General features: G+C 36.4%; 1 protein-coding gene across 1 annotated transcript in view; it reads right to left on the bottom strand.

Annotated features, from left to right (window-relative positions):
- The window catches only part of RETREG1 (reticulophagy regulator 1), a 63,729-nt gene that overhangs the window by 12,031 nt on the left and 37,288 nt on the right, over nt 1-14,410 (bottom strand). Inside the window, exons 4-5 of the mRNA XM_030471794.1 lie at nt 1,393-1,519; nt 62-146 (exon numbers count right to left, since the gene is read on the bottom strand). Coding sequence (XP_030327654.1) covers nt 62-146; nt 1,393-1,519 — 212 coding nt within the window. The remainder of the gene's footprint in view (nt 1-61; nt 147-1,392; nt 1,520-14,410) is intronic.

The raw sequence follows: 14,410 nt of genomic DNA on the forward strand, positions 1-14,410 counted from the left end.
GAGACCAAATAATGAACAAACCACATACATAAATGGTGATTGAAAAAGAGATTCTACTTACGCAGGACATAGGAGAGGACAACTCCAGGAATGTAACTTCCCAAGACAGTGAAAAATGTACATATACTGCAGACCAGCAGGCAAAACTGGCAAAAACATTAAAATTGGCCATTAACACTTCTACTGCTTAGATTGTTAGATAATTTTGCAAAAGAAAAATGTTGCATGCTAAATTAGATCTAGAATGCAGTGGAAAATTGCAGGTTTTGTTGCTTTTGGGTTGGTTTTGGGGTTTGGTTTTTGTTTGGGTTTTTTTTTTTTTTAATTAGGAAATAATTTAACACTTCTGGTGTAAATAAGCACCAAACAATTAATTTTGGCTAATTAGGATGTACCCTCTCTTCTGTTATAAAAATATGCTATTTTTATTCATTTGCTATTAAGATTTAACAAGCTCATGGGTTTTGCCAAAATTATTAGAAATTACTTCACTTTTATTACACAAAAAAAGGCTGAAGAGTTGATATGCAGGAAAAACCCCAAATCACTAATTCAATTATTGCAATGCATGCTTGCTGCATGTTTACAAAAGCAAAAATCCTTCTTGTAAGTACAGATCTCTCCCCTGTTGTTGCTTCAAGAAACTGTTTTCTCTCATATGCTGGCAAGAATTCTCTTGATGCCTGTTGGCTATGCTAGCATCCCTGTGAACAAGAAGACTGAGCTGAATTTTCTATATAAAGCCTGGGATTTGGCCTCTGCTGTGACTAAGACATACAGTGGATCTTCCACAACTGCACAATGCTGAGTACAGAATTGATCTGTTGAAAGTTTGCAGAAAGAATCAATTTGCTTTTGGAGTTGAATTGCAATAAAATGGTTAACTCTCCAGCTCAGTCTTTCCAGTAAAAACAAAACAAACAAAAATCAAACCCACCAATTATATCTGCATAGAAGAAAAATTATCACAATTAAATATGGGGAATTCTTTTCTATCGTGTAATACTTGTGCAGGTATTCCTGAAAACTAATTATTTGGGGAAAAAAACCCCACCCATGGGTATATCTAGGAACTGTATACTTTTTGGTTTGGTTTGGGTTTGGGTTTTTTTCCAAGTTTTTATTAAATTGTGATGTTTTAAAGTTCCTTTCCATGGAATGACTGGTGAGTAAAGGGTTCCAACAACTGTAAAGGGTGAGACTGTATTGCTATAAACTTTACTGTGAGCAGCTTTGCTCACTGATGACCTACCTGTGTTCTCCATAGCAAAAAATTAGCAGAAACTCATAACTGAATGTATCATAATGTGGCTTGGTTTTGTTTTTCTTTTAATTTTTCTCACATTTTTATTAAACAATATTGAATGGTTAGTATTACTTGGGAGTGCTTACCTTGCCAGGGTTTTGTTCCTTGAAGTGAGACATTTCTTGAAGAAATACAAATAAATTCATCAGTGCTTCTGAAATGCACTGATTTATCCTGGGTCTGTAGTCTTGCCTGGAATTGATGACCTTCCAGCTGAGTAAAACAAAGAAAAATACCCAACAGCTTTGGTTATAGCTCATATGAAAGTTGAAACTGGTTGAAAACAACACGCTGTAAAGCTATAGCCTTCAGCAATCCAATGGCTACTGCTATGCTTACAGAAACCTGTGCTTGCTTCCACATATTTTATGTCGGGCTAATTTGATCCGTTTTAATATTAAGAAAGTATCTGTTCAGTAGTAGAAATGCTCAGTCTATATAAGCAGTTATGGAAGAAATTACTGCTTATTCATTCTGGCCATATGAAAATACTGAGTTCAAGGCGCAGTTGTCATCTAAATTAAGCAACCGAAGCCCAAACTTGTTTCTTAATACTATTTTTCCTTAAAAACATATACCACAGTACTTTTCATTGCCATAGGATGGCCATATATATTAATACATTTAGTTTCATGCATAAAATCCATGTGCTTTTCCTTTTCTAATTTTTGCCCTGTTCTGCAAACTATGATGATCCATGAGAGATTATCTAACTTCAATAAAAAGAAACTGCTCTTGAAGTCTTGATGTTTACATTAATTTCCTTACTGAATTTTAATTTCTCTATTATATTGAAAGGACTGTTTCTAAAGCTTAACTTATGATCATTCAGGCCTTTCAATAAAATTAAAACCTCCCTGTACGGAAGAATTTGCTGAAAAACATGAGAAACCACATGTATCTAAATTGGGGCTGATCAGCTTAGACAATAACCAGTTCAAATGATTACATCATGCACCTTTTTAGAGAGACAAAACATCTACAACAAAGATGTTTTAGGAAACAACAAATGAAAGGAAAAACATACACAGGCCAGTCAATGTCAAATCAAACTGGTACAAAGTATGGATGTACCACCATGCAATTACTGAGCAACTGAAGTAAATTCTGCACTAGTTTTACTATCTTCCACATAGTTCCCTGCTCAGTACACACAGTGTACTTGATCCCAGTGAATTCACTTGATCCCAGTGAATACAAGTAAGCCATAAACAATCCCACAGTCATTTTACTTGGATACATAATCCATTAAATGTCCAGTGCATCATGGCATTGATAGCAAACATTTTGTCACAGGCAGATCAAACGACAGGATAAATCAAAAATGACATTATGAAAAGAATGAATGCACAAGGGTCAGTGTGCAGCAATAACGACATACACATAGATCAAACTGCCAACTCATATTTCCAAATAATTACTCTGCTATTTAGCTACTAAAACAGACAAGGCCCTGATAGCAGTTGTTCTTGTTATTCAGAAGACAAATGCCCTTGAGATAGTTCCCTGGGACAACTTAAATGTTAGCAAGCATGAGCAAGTGACTGATGAGATTTTTGCTGTTCAGACTTTACCCTGGATTAACTTAGTGTTCAAAAGTAACATTTAAACATTTGGTTTAATATCAGGAATAAAAAGTTCTGGGTTTTTTTTGGTTTTTTGTTTTTGGTTTTTTGGTTTCTGGTTGTTTTTTTTTTTAATGAATGTAAGACCAAAAAAAAAAAAATCATCTATCCTCCCTTTTAAAATTACCTGTAGTGATTAAAAGCTTCCCTGTTACTATCTGTTCCAACAGATTGCTTAGTCATTTTTATTTGTGCGCAATGTGAAAATCAGAAGCCATCATGAGCATTTGGACTTTTCTCAGTTGAAAGCTGGTTAGTGCATTGCTTTTGTCTGCCTTCTCTACTAAGGACACATGCATAACCTACCTTTGCTGTGCTGTATTATAATTTATTAGCTGTGATTTAATGTTCATTCTTACTAACAAGGTGCGATGATGTTTTAGGATATGAACATATGAATGTTTCATTTTTTGATATAAGGAAAGCCATGCATATTGTAAAGTTTTTTAACATGTATTTATATTTTTGTGAGCCACTGGCAATATTGATGCACATGTAACAGCTGTGATAGCCACAGGTTATCAACACTCCTGGCTCACAAAGGTGTTACTTCGGAGTTTTGTTCCCGTAAGTGACAGACATAATGGTGCATCCTTAACATGCAAATACTGCTTATAATTTGCTTAACACCTAACATTTTTTAAAACAGATGTGGATCCCTATACAGCAAATTTAACCCAACCAAAATAGGCTTATTTTTCCTCATAAATATTTTGCAGATGCCTTAGAATTACTTCACAAACCTGCAGGAAGCCCCAAACTAAAAGTCTGTCTGTTTTGGGGTTTTTTGTTTGTTTGTTTTTTTAAGTGCTTCAAAGGATTTTGCTCCCTCATGTTATTTTTACTTTTTCAGTCTATAAAGCAAAAGTGTACAGTACAGTAATGTTTTCATATGGGCATGAGTTGACACCCCACTTGCACCAAGAACTGCAATGCAGATCTTTCTAACAAGACCAACTGGTTTACTTACACAGATCAAGAAGATAATGGTTGAAGGAAAACCAGATTTGAATTCTGGAAATTATTTATTTGAAAGTTAAATGTATAATTGCACTGGACTACAAGAAGATATATAGATTTTTCCTAAAAGGATAAGCTTCTGACTTGCTTCTCTTTATAGGGCTGGGGCTATGTGCTGATTCTGCACTGAAAGAGGAGTGATCTCTCAAATGGTTAACATGCAAGACATACTAACAGAGCACCAAAGGGGTGGTTATCGAAAGGTTCAAGTGGCCTAAATTAGGCAGAAACTTTGATCAATGAATCATGATACAAGTAAAATAATGTAGCCCACACCGTTTATTATATTATAACATCAAACCAAAAGTTTGGGATTACATCATTACTGCAGGTTTCTGGCCACAGGTTACAAGCAAAACTAGGCAAATGATAAGTGACTATATATAGAAATGCCTGTTTCACTTCACTTTATTTCCCAGTTAAAACAAAACAAAACAAAACAAACCCCAACAACCTATTTATAAATTTTGAGTTGTATAAACCCAAAAATATATCACTTCTGTTATACAAACTATGATAAAAGGAGAAAGCAAACTGAATTTCAAATTCAGTGTTTTGGCAAAATGAACACTGAACTTAAGTTCACCTTAAAATCTCTTTAAAACTAACATTTCAGCCAAACTCCAGACAGTATGTCTGACATCCAATTCAGCAAGGTCTAAAGCCACTTTTTCTCACAGTTACAAATCTTTGCTCTCGTTTCTCCTAAACACACAGGGTAAGAGGATTTTGGGTTTCTGTTGAATTGTACACTTTGGTCAACTGCTGACCACATTTAAATTTGTGAATTTATAGATAGTTATATTTAAGCCAGAAATAAGTGGTCTTCCACATAGATGATAGCCATTTTTATTCTACATTGGAAATGTAAAATACCTTCTTTTCTGTTGCACTGCAGACATATTGACTACTTGGAAGCAGCTTTCCTAACACGATGGAGGTTAACCATCTTCTCCTATTTTCAGATACAGAGTCTTAATTTTTGTAAAAAGTCAGGAATAATTTTGGTCAAAAATGTCTAGTTAAACACACATGGAGAAACTTCATCTTTCACTATGCCTATATTTAACTACTGCACAGCAACTTCGCCACGAGGTGGTGACACAGCAACACTGGTAGTAGAGCAAGGTTTGCGAGCCATTTCATACAGAACGTGAATAGCATGCATGAGGGACTCTCATTCACACTATCGTATGCATAGTGGAGTGCAGGACATGACTTACAGAAAAACTAGTATTTCTGCTATAGTGTAAAACTGATTAAAGTTAAAAACCCAAATTGTTGCTGTATTCCCGACTTTGTTATAGTATAGTATTTGTAGTACTGCAGTAGTGTGATTTCCTCTTACATTATAAAATATTGAAGGCGAGGGCTCCCCTTCCTGCCCTTCAAGAAGAAACCATAAACAATTTTAAATAGTGTATATGAAATTCATAAGATGAGAGTCCTATCTCTTGGACTAGGTGACCTTTGCAAGACAGAGAAAATGCAACACATTTTCCAGCCATGCATGGCACTAAATGCAGTTATTTGCCTCTGACAGAGGATGTAAAATAAAACCATTAAATAATTCATGGAGAGCACTGCAGGTACACAGCAGGAGGAATTAGCAATGTTACACAGAAATTTCTGTCCGCCTCCCATCCACAACAGCCATTTCAATTTCCATCTCCTCTGATAATTAGCAGCTTGACAAAAGTAGTATACAAGGGTTTTGTCTTAAGACAAATGAAATTTTTATGGATAGGCTACTCTCCTTAAAGAAACATTGCTTCTAGCTTTTGAAAACCATTTGCAGCATTAATATGTATTTTAAGAGTTGTCTGTTTATTCTAGTGTTGAGAACTACTATTGTGACAGTATTCTGAATTACAAAACCCTTTTACTTACTCCTACCCTTTATTTAAAATCATTGACAATCAAGCGGAACTTCATGGAAGCATGAAGAGAACACGGGTAAGCGTGATGCCTGCTATCAAAACAGAGCTTAGAAATACATAAGACAAATGTAGATTGCTAGCTTACTAACTTTAATAGCAAAAATAGGGGGCAATGCAGGAGATGAAAGCATAAACTACAATAATAATGCAAACAACTTTCATATATGCTAACCACCAATATAAAGAGGGGATACAACAAGGCACACTGGGATGACTCATAACAATTTAAGAAAACATGCAAATTATGCAGAAAAATGGCACATCTGCAGGGAAAGTTCTCTGGAGCTGCTTCTCTTGGCTGTTAATAATGCTTTCTTTTGAAAACCTGAAAAGATGTTGAAAATACAAGCTGCAGTGCAGATAAAATGTACTGCTAGATGCTTTGGTCCAGTGGTCCACATATAATGCATTGACAAAGAAGCAGCCAAACAAGAAGAGTGGATGGTACAAGAGAAGTTTGTTTCAAAACATTACAAACCCACTATTAACCTTGCTCTGCAAAAGAATACTTAGCAGTTTCTTGTACGCCACAAGATGACACGAGACACCTTTGTCAGTTCTACTACAGCCACTTTTCTATGGAACAGGGGCTACTTTGAAACCTTATTCTGATCTTGGGCTACTAGAGGTTTCAGAAAGTCAGCTTGCTAATCTTCAGTGCGACAATCAGATGCACATCCTGCCTCTTCTTTTTCACACCTCTCAACAACTACCAGCCCCGATGATAACATCTGTCCTTCCTGGCCCTTTCCCCAGAGACCACTTGAGAGGCAGTGTTACCCTGGGGCCAGAGGATAGGAACAAGAGGGCAGCAGTGAGGTTCCTCGTGAAGGAGTAGTGAGAAAGAAAGGAGGTACAAAGCATAGTTGCATGTACACAAAAAGAAGTTATATCATGCCCTTGTAAAAACAGATATAAACATTAAATCTGTGTTAGATCAAAAGCTAACAGAAAGGGCTCCTACTCCAGACAAATTCATTTTTCAATAGTCACATTTAAAGACAAAAAGGAAAAAAGATACATGAAGTGATGTGGATGATGAGTGTGGAGATCATGACTGTGACACAAAAACCCACTTTAGCATAATATTAGTGGAGTTATTTACAGTACCTTAATAAATGGCTTAAATGTGAACCCTGTACTTCCTGCCAAAACAGCTTTTGGGACTCTTGTCCAGGTGCTCCTTTGAGGATATAAGCAGTCAACTCTCTCTGAACACTTTCAAAGGTTTTTGTGCATAATTTAGGAAGAATAAGGTTTCATGGTCCCATCACTTCTCCTGGGTTTCATATAAAGTACTACACGTCTATTCTAAAACTACTGTCAAGAAGATTGAAGGTGTTAATAGAGAAAATTACTCATATCCTTCTGACCACCTACTGCATCATTTCTAAAACTGAGCAAATACATAAACTGTTACCTAGTAGCTGCAAAAAAAAAAAATAAAACAACAAACCCAAACCAAACTAGAACACCCTCCCACCCCAGATGCTTCAACCCATCACCGTCACAAACTCTGGCCAAAGGAGTCATGGCATTACATTCTCTAAAAATGACTGATGGTGTCATGCTCTCATTTTGTATCTAGACATCTGTTCAAGCAAACCCTGTCACATTTCTCAGAAAGGTCAGTAGCTCTCAGCTTACTGGTTTAAAGATCTCTTTGTAATGTGCTGGATTTTTTTTAATTATGTGTACAAGGTTTTATATGTATCTTCAAGTAGATGTGCTACTCAGAACTGTCGCAGTGACAAAGTACACCACGATGTGGTGGATCTGAAGGATTGCACCTACATAAACAAAGAGGTAGCAATTACAGAGCTTCTGAACCTTCTTGATTTCCCAACTGTAACCACACATGCTTTAAACCACACATGCTTTAATTACAGAGTCTAATTGCAGACTCTGTAATTTTAAAGGTAACTTAGAATCTATTTGTCAAGGTGGAAGAGCTGAAAGTTACATTCTCAAAGATATGTAAATCAAAATATAGGTAATACGGCTATTTTGTAGTCTTTTAAAAAGTAATATCTAGAGCTTATAGAATGATGCAGCTGTAAGAGATGTGGATGTTTGTCTAAGGACAAATCTTATAGGCAACCAGGAGTTAAGCATGAAGCTTGACCAAATGAGATCAAGTGTATGAACTGTTAGCAAATAGTGAAGCAGGTTTACCTATTCAGAGCTTTCACAGGTCTCTACTGTCACCTGTGCTGAGGAAAGGACTCACCACAGTGCAGACGGGAGTGGTTATAATGATGCGGTTATCCTTCTCTGAAACAAACATTTTATACCCGAAAACCTCTGCCAAAAATATATTCTAGTATTTTAAAATTTGTCTTCTAAATTATTCAGGTACAGAGATGATGGACATAAAATAGCATTTAGATAAAAAAGGTTGTGAAAAACATTTAAAATGGGTTTTTTACATTTAAATTTCAGCTGACGACATACTCAAAATGAAAATAACCATCCCCCCCTCCGAAATACAAAATAGCGTAAAAAGCATATATTACAGCTAAGTCCGTTAAAGTACCAAAGGCAAAACCTCTAAAATCTACTCCTGAAGGGAGTGGCAGGAAACAGTGTAATATTGGTTCACCTTATGTAATACCATGTAACAAATTTGTGAATGTTATGTGCCCTATGTGTAAAGACAGAATAGCGAGTCCACTGAACTCACAGCATAGCATCTTCATGATCTATGTGGCTATTTAAAAGTTGATTATGCAGAATTGTGCTTTATCCTGTGCCACTTTTGGATCCTATGCAATTGTTAAATATACTAAAATAATTTCATTTGTGTCATGTGGCTATGACAAAGTCAAGAAGACTTGCAGTTTAAATGAATCACTGGGACACCAGGTAAAACCCTGCTGGCTTCAAAGAGGTCCACAAAAGGATGCTGTATCACTGAAGGAATGAGGAACACAGGAAGCATCCACAAATACACTCTCTACTCAAACTTTAGGGAGACTCTTCTACAAGCTTTTTCCTACAAAGTCTACAAAGCTAATAGACATCTCTCCAGTTTATAGATATCCATATGCACTTTACTTCCCACTGCTAATCTATAGGTGCTGCACAGGTTTAGGCTTTCACCAACAACTACTACTACTGTGGTGAATATCCTTTAGCTGATCACAATTGGAATCCCTTCAACGTTAAGGTTTGGGCACACTTAGAATCTCTAAGATACACAAAGTTAGAAAGATTTAGTTTTAAATTAAAGCTGGAGAATGTAGTCATCCACCTTAAAGAGTAACTAACATTTCCCAATCCAAAAAATCTCCTTTGTCATCTTTCCTGCAGTCCAAATACATAATTTCGAAGAACTAAATGAATTCTGTTAATGCTGAGCAATACTGCTTGTCAAGCTTTTACAGTGTTTTCTTTCTGACATCATCTGCCTTCATGTGACACTTCGGTTTTGTGCTTTTTATTAACAGTGAGTCAGTCCAATTTGCTGTTACTGTTTTTTTTTTTCCCAGGGGAAAGAATACAATAAAAAGCTGAAAAAAGATCTTATTTCACAGCTTTCAGTAGCATGCATGCCCCTATTTCTTGACCAAGAATATTTTTGGTAATATTACTGTACAAGAAATATGTTTAAATCATAAGCACTTGATAAGGCTGGATGTGGTTTTCTCAGTAGACTGCACAGCAGACTGGTCAGGACATGTGACTTTCAACAAAACATAATATAAGCAACCTTTCATCCCTAACTCTATACTCTTCTTGCGCAGTGTGTTAACTAAAGTCATAATATTTTCTTCTCTTCAAATGACAGGGGAACTTTTTACCACTGGTGTGTTGCTAAACAATATCAGTCCCATACACGAAAGGGTTTTGGTTTTTTGCTTATATTACTAGTCAAGAACAAACTTTTCTGAAAATGAAAGCAATCCTACTGGTGTAAAAATACACACAAGTGTTCTGCAAAGGGGGAGGGGAACTCATCTTGTCCTACATGTTGCTCAAAAAAAAAATAAGAATTACCCATTACTGCCAGGATTTTATTTTGGAGGGGATGTGTTCACTTCTTCTATTCAAGTATAACATCAGTCATCTTATAAAGTCTTAATAAGGAGTTATATTGTCTTTCTTTAGCTGACCGGACTGGTTAACTCCAGCTTTTTTGGAATGTGATCCCACTACACAAGTTCCTCAACACAGCAGAGTAAATGTCACTTTTCACTGAATGTCCTACTAAAATAAAATAAAATAAACTGCAACTAAATTTGGGCCATTACATCGTCCAGCTCCTTTACACAGACACTTCTAAGTAAACTGATAGGTCAGCTCTCACGGGAAACCCTTCCTTTGACCTGTACTACTCCTGTCCAGATCCCCTGAGAACACCAGCTACTCCAGTTCGAGGTCATTCAAAATGTGAAATGTGATCCGATAGTCAAGTGCTACTAGTCCAAAGTCACGATGCTCGATCAGCATACATTTTTTTAAATGCCTCTTTGCATGAAAACTGGGTTTCAGTGCCATATAAATACTATTATAGAATTGCCTTTTTTTTTAGCAAAGACTGTAATACTATTGCTACACACTGTCATCTTTTTACCAAGGCAGTACAAGGGCTGGAATCTTCCAGGGCAGCTTCCCATTTGTAATAGAAACTGGTGATGCAAAAGAGACATTTTTATTGCGCTTTTTGGTCAGAAAAGTAAGGAAGTCTTCTTTCTATCAATAGGAGCATAAAGTTCTGTTAGCAGAACTTTTAACAGCTCTGCCCAGCTGTTGGAAGCAATTCTTTCACATTTCTTTTTCTTCCACAAGGACAACTCTTTTAACCCTTTTTCAAAAAATCAGTTGATTTTCCTCCTTCAGCCTCCACATTCTTCAGCTGGGATATTCCTAGTTCAAGGCCTCTCAAAGTCAAACAGCTAGGAAAGATGAGCTGAGCATTCCTTGAGTTGCAGAGCAGCTGCACAAAAAACAAAAATTGGATTTTCAAGTTCCAGACAAAGAATACTTTTAACCCGCAAAAACATGAAAACAACTTTTTGTGTAGCATCACAAAAAGGCAGCTTTAACTCTTTTTGTGTGGAACTTCGTTCTGATTCTCTTCAGTGGGTTTTAATGTAAATTGTATGAGCAGGTGATCATCTACTTTGATGCATTAGTGAGGGTTCCTGGCATGAGCTAACCACTTGTTGCCAACATTTGTGCACTGAATTCAATCATAAAAGGAAATCCAAACACTTTCTATTAGCAGAAGAAACAAATATTCTTATATAATTACAAATCAACATACCTTGAATAGTTAAGTAATAGGCAGATTTGACTTTAAACTGGATCCACATTTTTCTAAGACCAAGCACATACTGAGAAAGGCCATGCACTGTAAGACTGCAGTTCAAAATCAACTGGTTCAAAATAACCTGGCTTTCTCTACACCTTTTTTTGGTTTGGGTTCCTCCCACCCGAGTCAAAAGGTTCCTGGCTGACAGTTTAGTGCACCAGTGCACCATCTTTTTCAATAGGCAGGTGGCAGTGATTAGAACATTGCAGACATTGTTCTGATAGAGGAAGTTACATTTCGGTATCTCTTTGAAGCACCTACAGCCATGTGCTTCCACCACTTCAGGACTGATAATTCACAGTACCTTTCATACATTCTTGACCATCATTAGATTCCTCATGAGTTGCCTTTTTTTTTTTTTACATAAATTATACCATCTTACACAATACTGTAAGGGACCTCATGATAAAGAATTAGTAGGGGGAAATATTGTCCTTATGCTAAACGGTTTTCAGTCCTTTACCTTTGACATCTCTCCGAACTGTTCTTGACCTGCTACTGCCCAGGATCATATGACAAAACAAAAAAGATATGAGTGGGTACCTAATCTTCACAACTCCTTTTTTCTAGCTTTACTAAGAAGAATTTGTGCATATGCTCCTTTGCTTATTATACATATAAATTCACATTATGACTAACAGACTATTGACCAATGCCACATCTTTAACTATGATGTTATAATGTTCATGTAATACACTTGTGATGCAATATTAAATATTTTCTGAAGTAGGACATGAACTCAAGAGAGGGAAGACATAAGAAGTATTTGCTTGCATCTGAGAAGGAGCTACAAGGAGTGCAGTGCACTGAAACCAATCAGTGAACAAAGCTCATTCCACAGCTTCTACAATACCACTACCCTCCATCTTTAAAAATATAAAGCAGTAGCTTTGATTCAGTGTGCCCTTAAAATTACTCCACTATCTGTGCATTCACATTACTATCTCTTCTTTTGTGATTCTAAAATTAATTGCTCTGGTACAGTTCACATATTGTTCCAGTATAGTTCCCATAGCTCCTCCTTATATTACCTCTTGTTTAACTTGGATCAAAGTATTCTGACCTCCACCAGATCTCATTAGCACTTCTATACTAATGTTCTCCAGTTATATCCTATTTGTTACCACCCAGACAAAAAGGCAAATGAATTCCACAAAAACCTATTTTTGATTAAACTATTTTCTCAAAACTTTCTTGCTCAAGAGCAAAGGCACAAAAGGATGAGGGACTAGGATCAGGGTTAATTAATTTAATGGCAGTTTCAGAAATAATAAATGAGGAGAGCAGGCCCTATTATCACACTTTTCCAGGTTACCGCTTTAGAAATGTTCTTCCTTTTCATTTACAAACAAACAAAAAATCTTCGATTCATAAAAAAGAAACCAAACTCTTAGAGGTTTAGGCCTAGTATTACTTCACTATTTAACTGCCAAAGCTTGCTATAAGCGTATATAGAGAAAGAATTGTGAAGAAGGTAAGTTAGGTATTACAAAGCTTGTATGTTTTGCACACCAGTTGCATCCTTTTACATGCTCGTGAACACTGCTGCTTTTTTTTTGCCCCTCCCCAAACCCAGATTTTGATTTTTTTTTTTCCCCCAAAGAAATAATTTTTCTTCTCAGCTGGTAAGATTTTCTCAAGGAAAGATTGCATCTCCCTTACAAAAATGACTCAAAAGCACAATAAAAAATACGATTATGATCTAAACCCTCTATTTTTTTAATGTGTCATGCATATTACTGTTTTCCTGTATTGAAAAATATAGACTTCAACAAACTGGAAATCCAGCTAACCATTTTGCAATGAACAGTGTTTAACACTTTGGTGGCTATCAGTAATGAGTCAACATTTCCTTCAAATCAAAAAATACCACCTACTACAACAATTACTTTAAATCTATGTCATATACAGGGCACAGCTTAGATCCCTGCAATCGGAAATGCGTAGGTGACCCCACCCTTGCAGAGACCCAATTATGCCGCTGGGGATCCATTCACCCACTCTCATCCAATTAGGTGACCATGCCTGCACAACAGACACCAGAGGGGTCTTCTGTATTCCACCTATCTTACAACACCACATTGACATACATATTGGAGAAACATCCACAGAAATGTTCAAATTTAAATCTGAAGCCATAATGAAATGCTCGCTTCTGATTCATGTAGTACTTAAACTGGCCTCTATATTCCATCATTTTGTTAACTAACTTAAAAAAAGTCTACTTCCACATACATGACTTCTTTTTCCCCTCCTCCCAATATCAAATATTTCATTAACATCAGTTTAGAGCCAACGTTTTCATTAGCATCAAGACAGTAAAAATTGAAACTATGGAAAGACCACGTGGACTTTAAGAATCCTATATTATAAACTCTGTCATAGTCAAACATTAATAACATCTACTTTTAAAATGTCTATTTTAAAATTTATTTAGCTAAGTTTAATTAGCACATTTATTTCATAGGAATGTGCTGGATCGTATCTGGAAAAAAATAGTATTGTTAAATCGCTAACAAGTTTTAGATCCAAATGCTTTCTTCTTGTCTTGATTGTTTGTTTTACAAACTAATTAGGATAAAAGTTAAACTTCAGAAAGACAGGCATACCTCAAAAGGACACAGTGCCCTATCTCATAGTAATAAGTTATGGTTCTGTCAGTAATGTGGCTCCATCTCAACTATTTGTGTCTCTGACATTTTGAGGCTTGTAAGTAGTTGTCCCATGGTTGGGAAAAGTGACTAGGTAGAAACCACCTAGTGTTTTCTTCCCTTCAGCTTTAGTTTAAAAAATACCCAAGAGCTGTACAAATTAAGCTCTATGCAGACATTAACTAAGACACCTTAGGTTAGCATTAGAGGCAAATCCCCAAGAATTCCATGATCTGTTACAACGCAGAGAAAACTGATCTTAGGCTGAGAACTCAGGAGCGCACACAGATTAATTACACAAAGCCCTGGTCTGTACTGCACCGCACTGCATGAGAAGGCCATCAGAATGAATGTACAGTACCTTTCATCTTGTCCCAGATCCTCACTGTCTGGCATTTCAGATGTAAAACGGAATTCTCTCTCTTTCTCTCTCTCTCTACCGATCTAGATAATCCAGGCAATGATCTTCTAGTCTGTTTTGTGTTTTAGAAGCGACAACCTGGGCACCTGTACTGTTTGCAGCCGAGAAGAGCGCTCCTTGCTCAGAGAGC

This window comes from Strigops habroptila, chromosome 1 (assembly GCF_004027225.2).
Source record: "Strigops habroptila isolate Jane chromosome 1, bStrHab1.2.pri, whole genome shotgun sequence".
Taxonomy (NCBI): Eukaryota; Metazoa; Chordata; class Aves; order Psittaciformes; family Psittacidae; genus Strigops; species Strigops habroptila.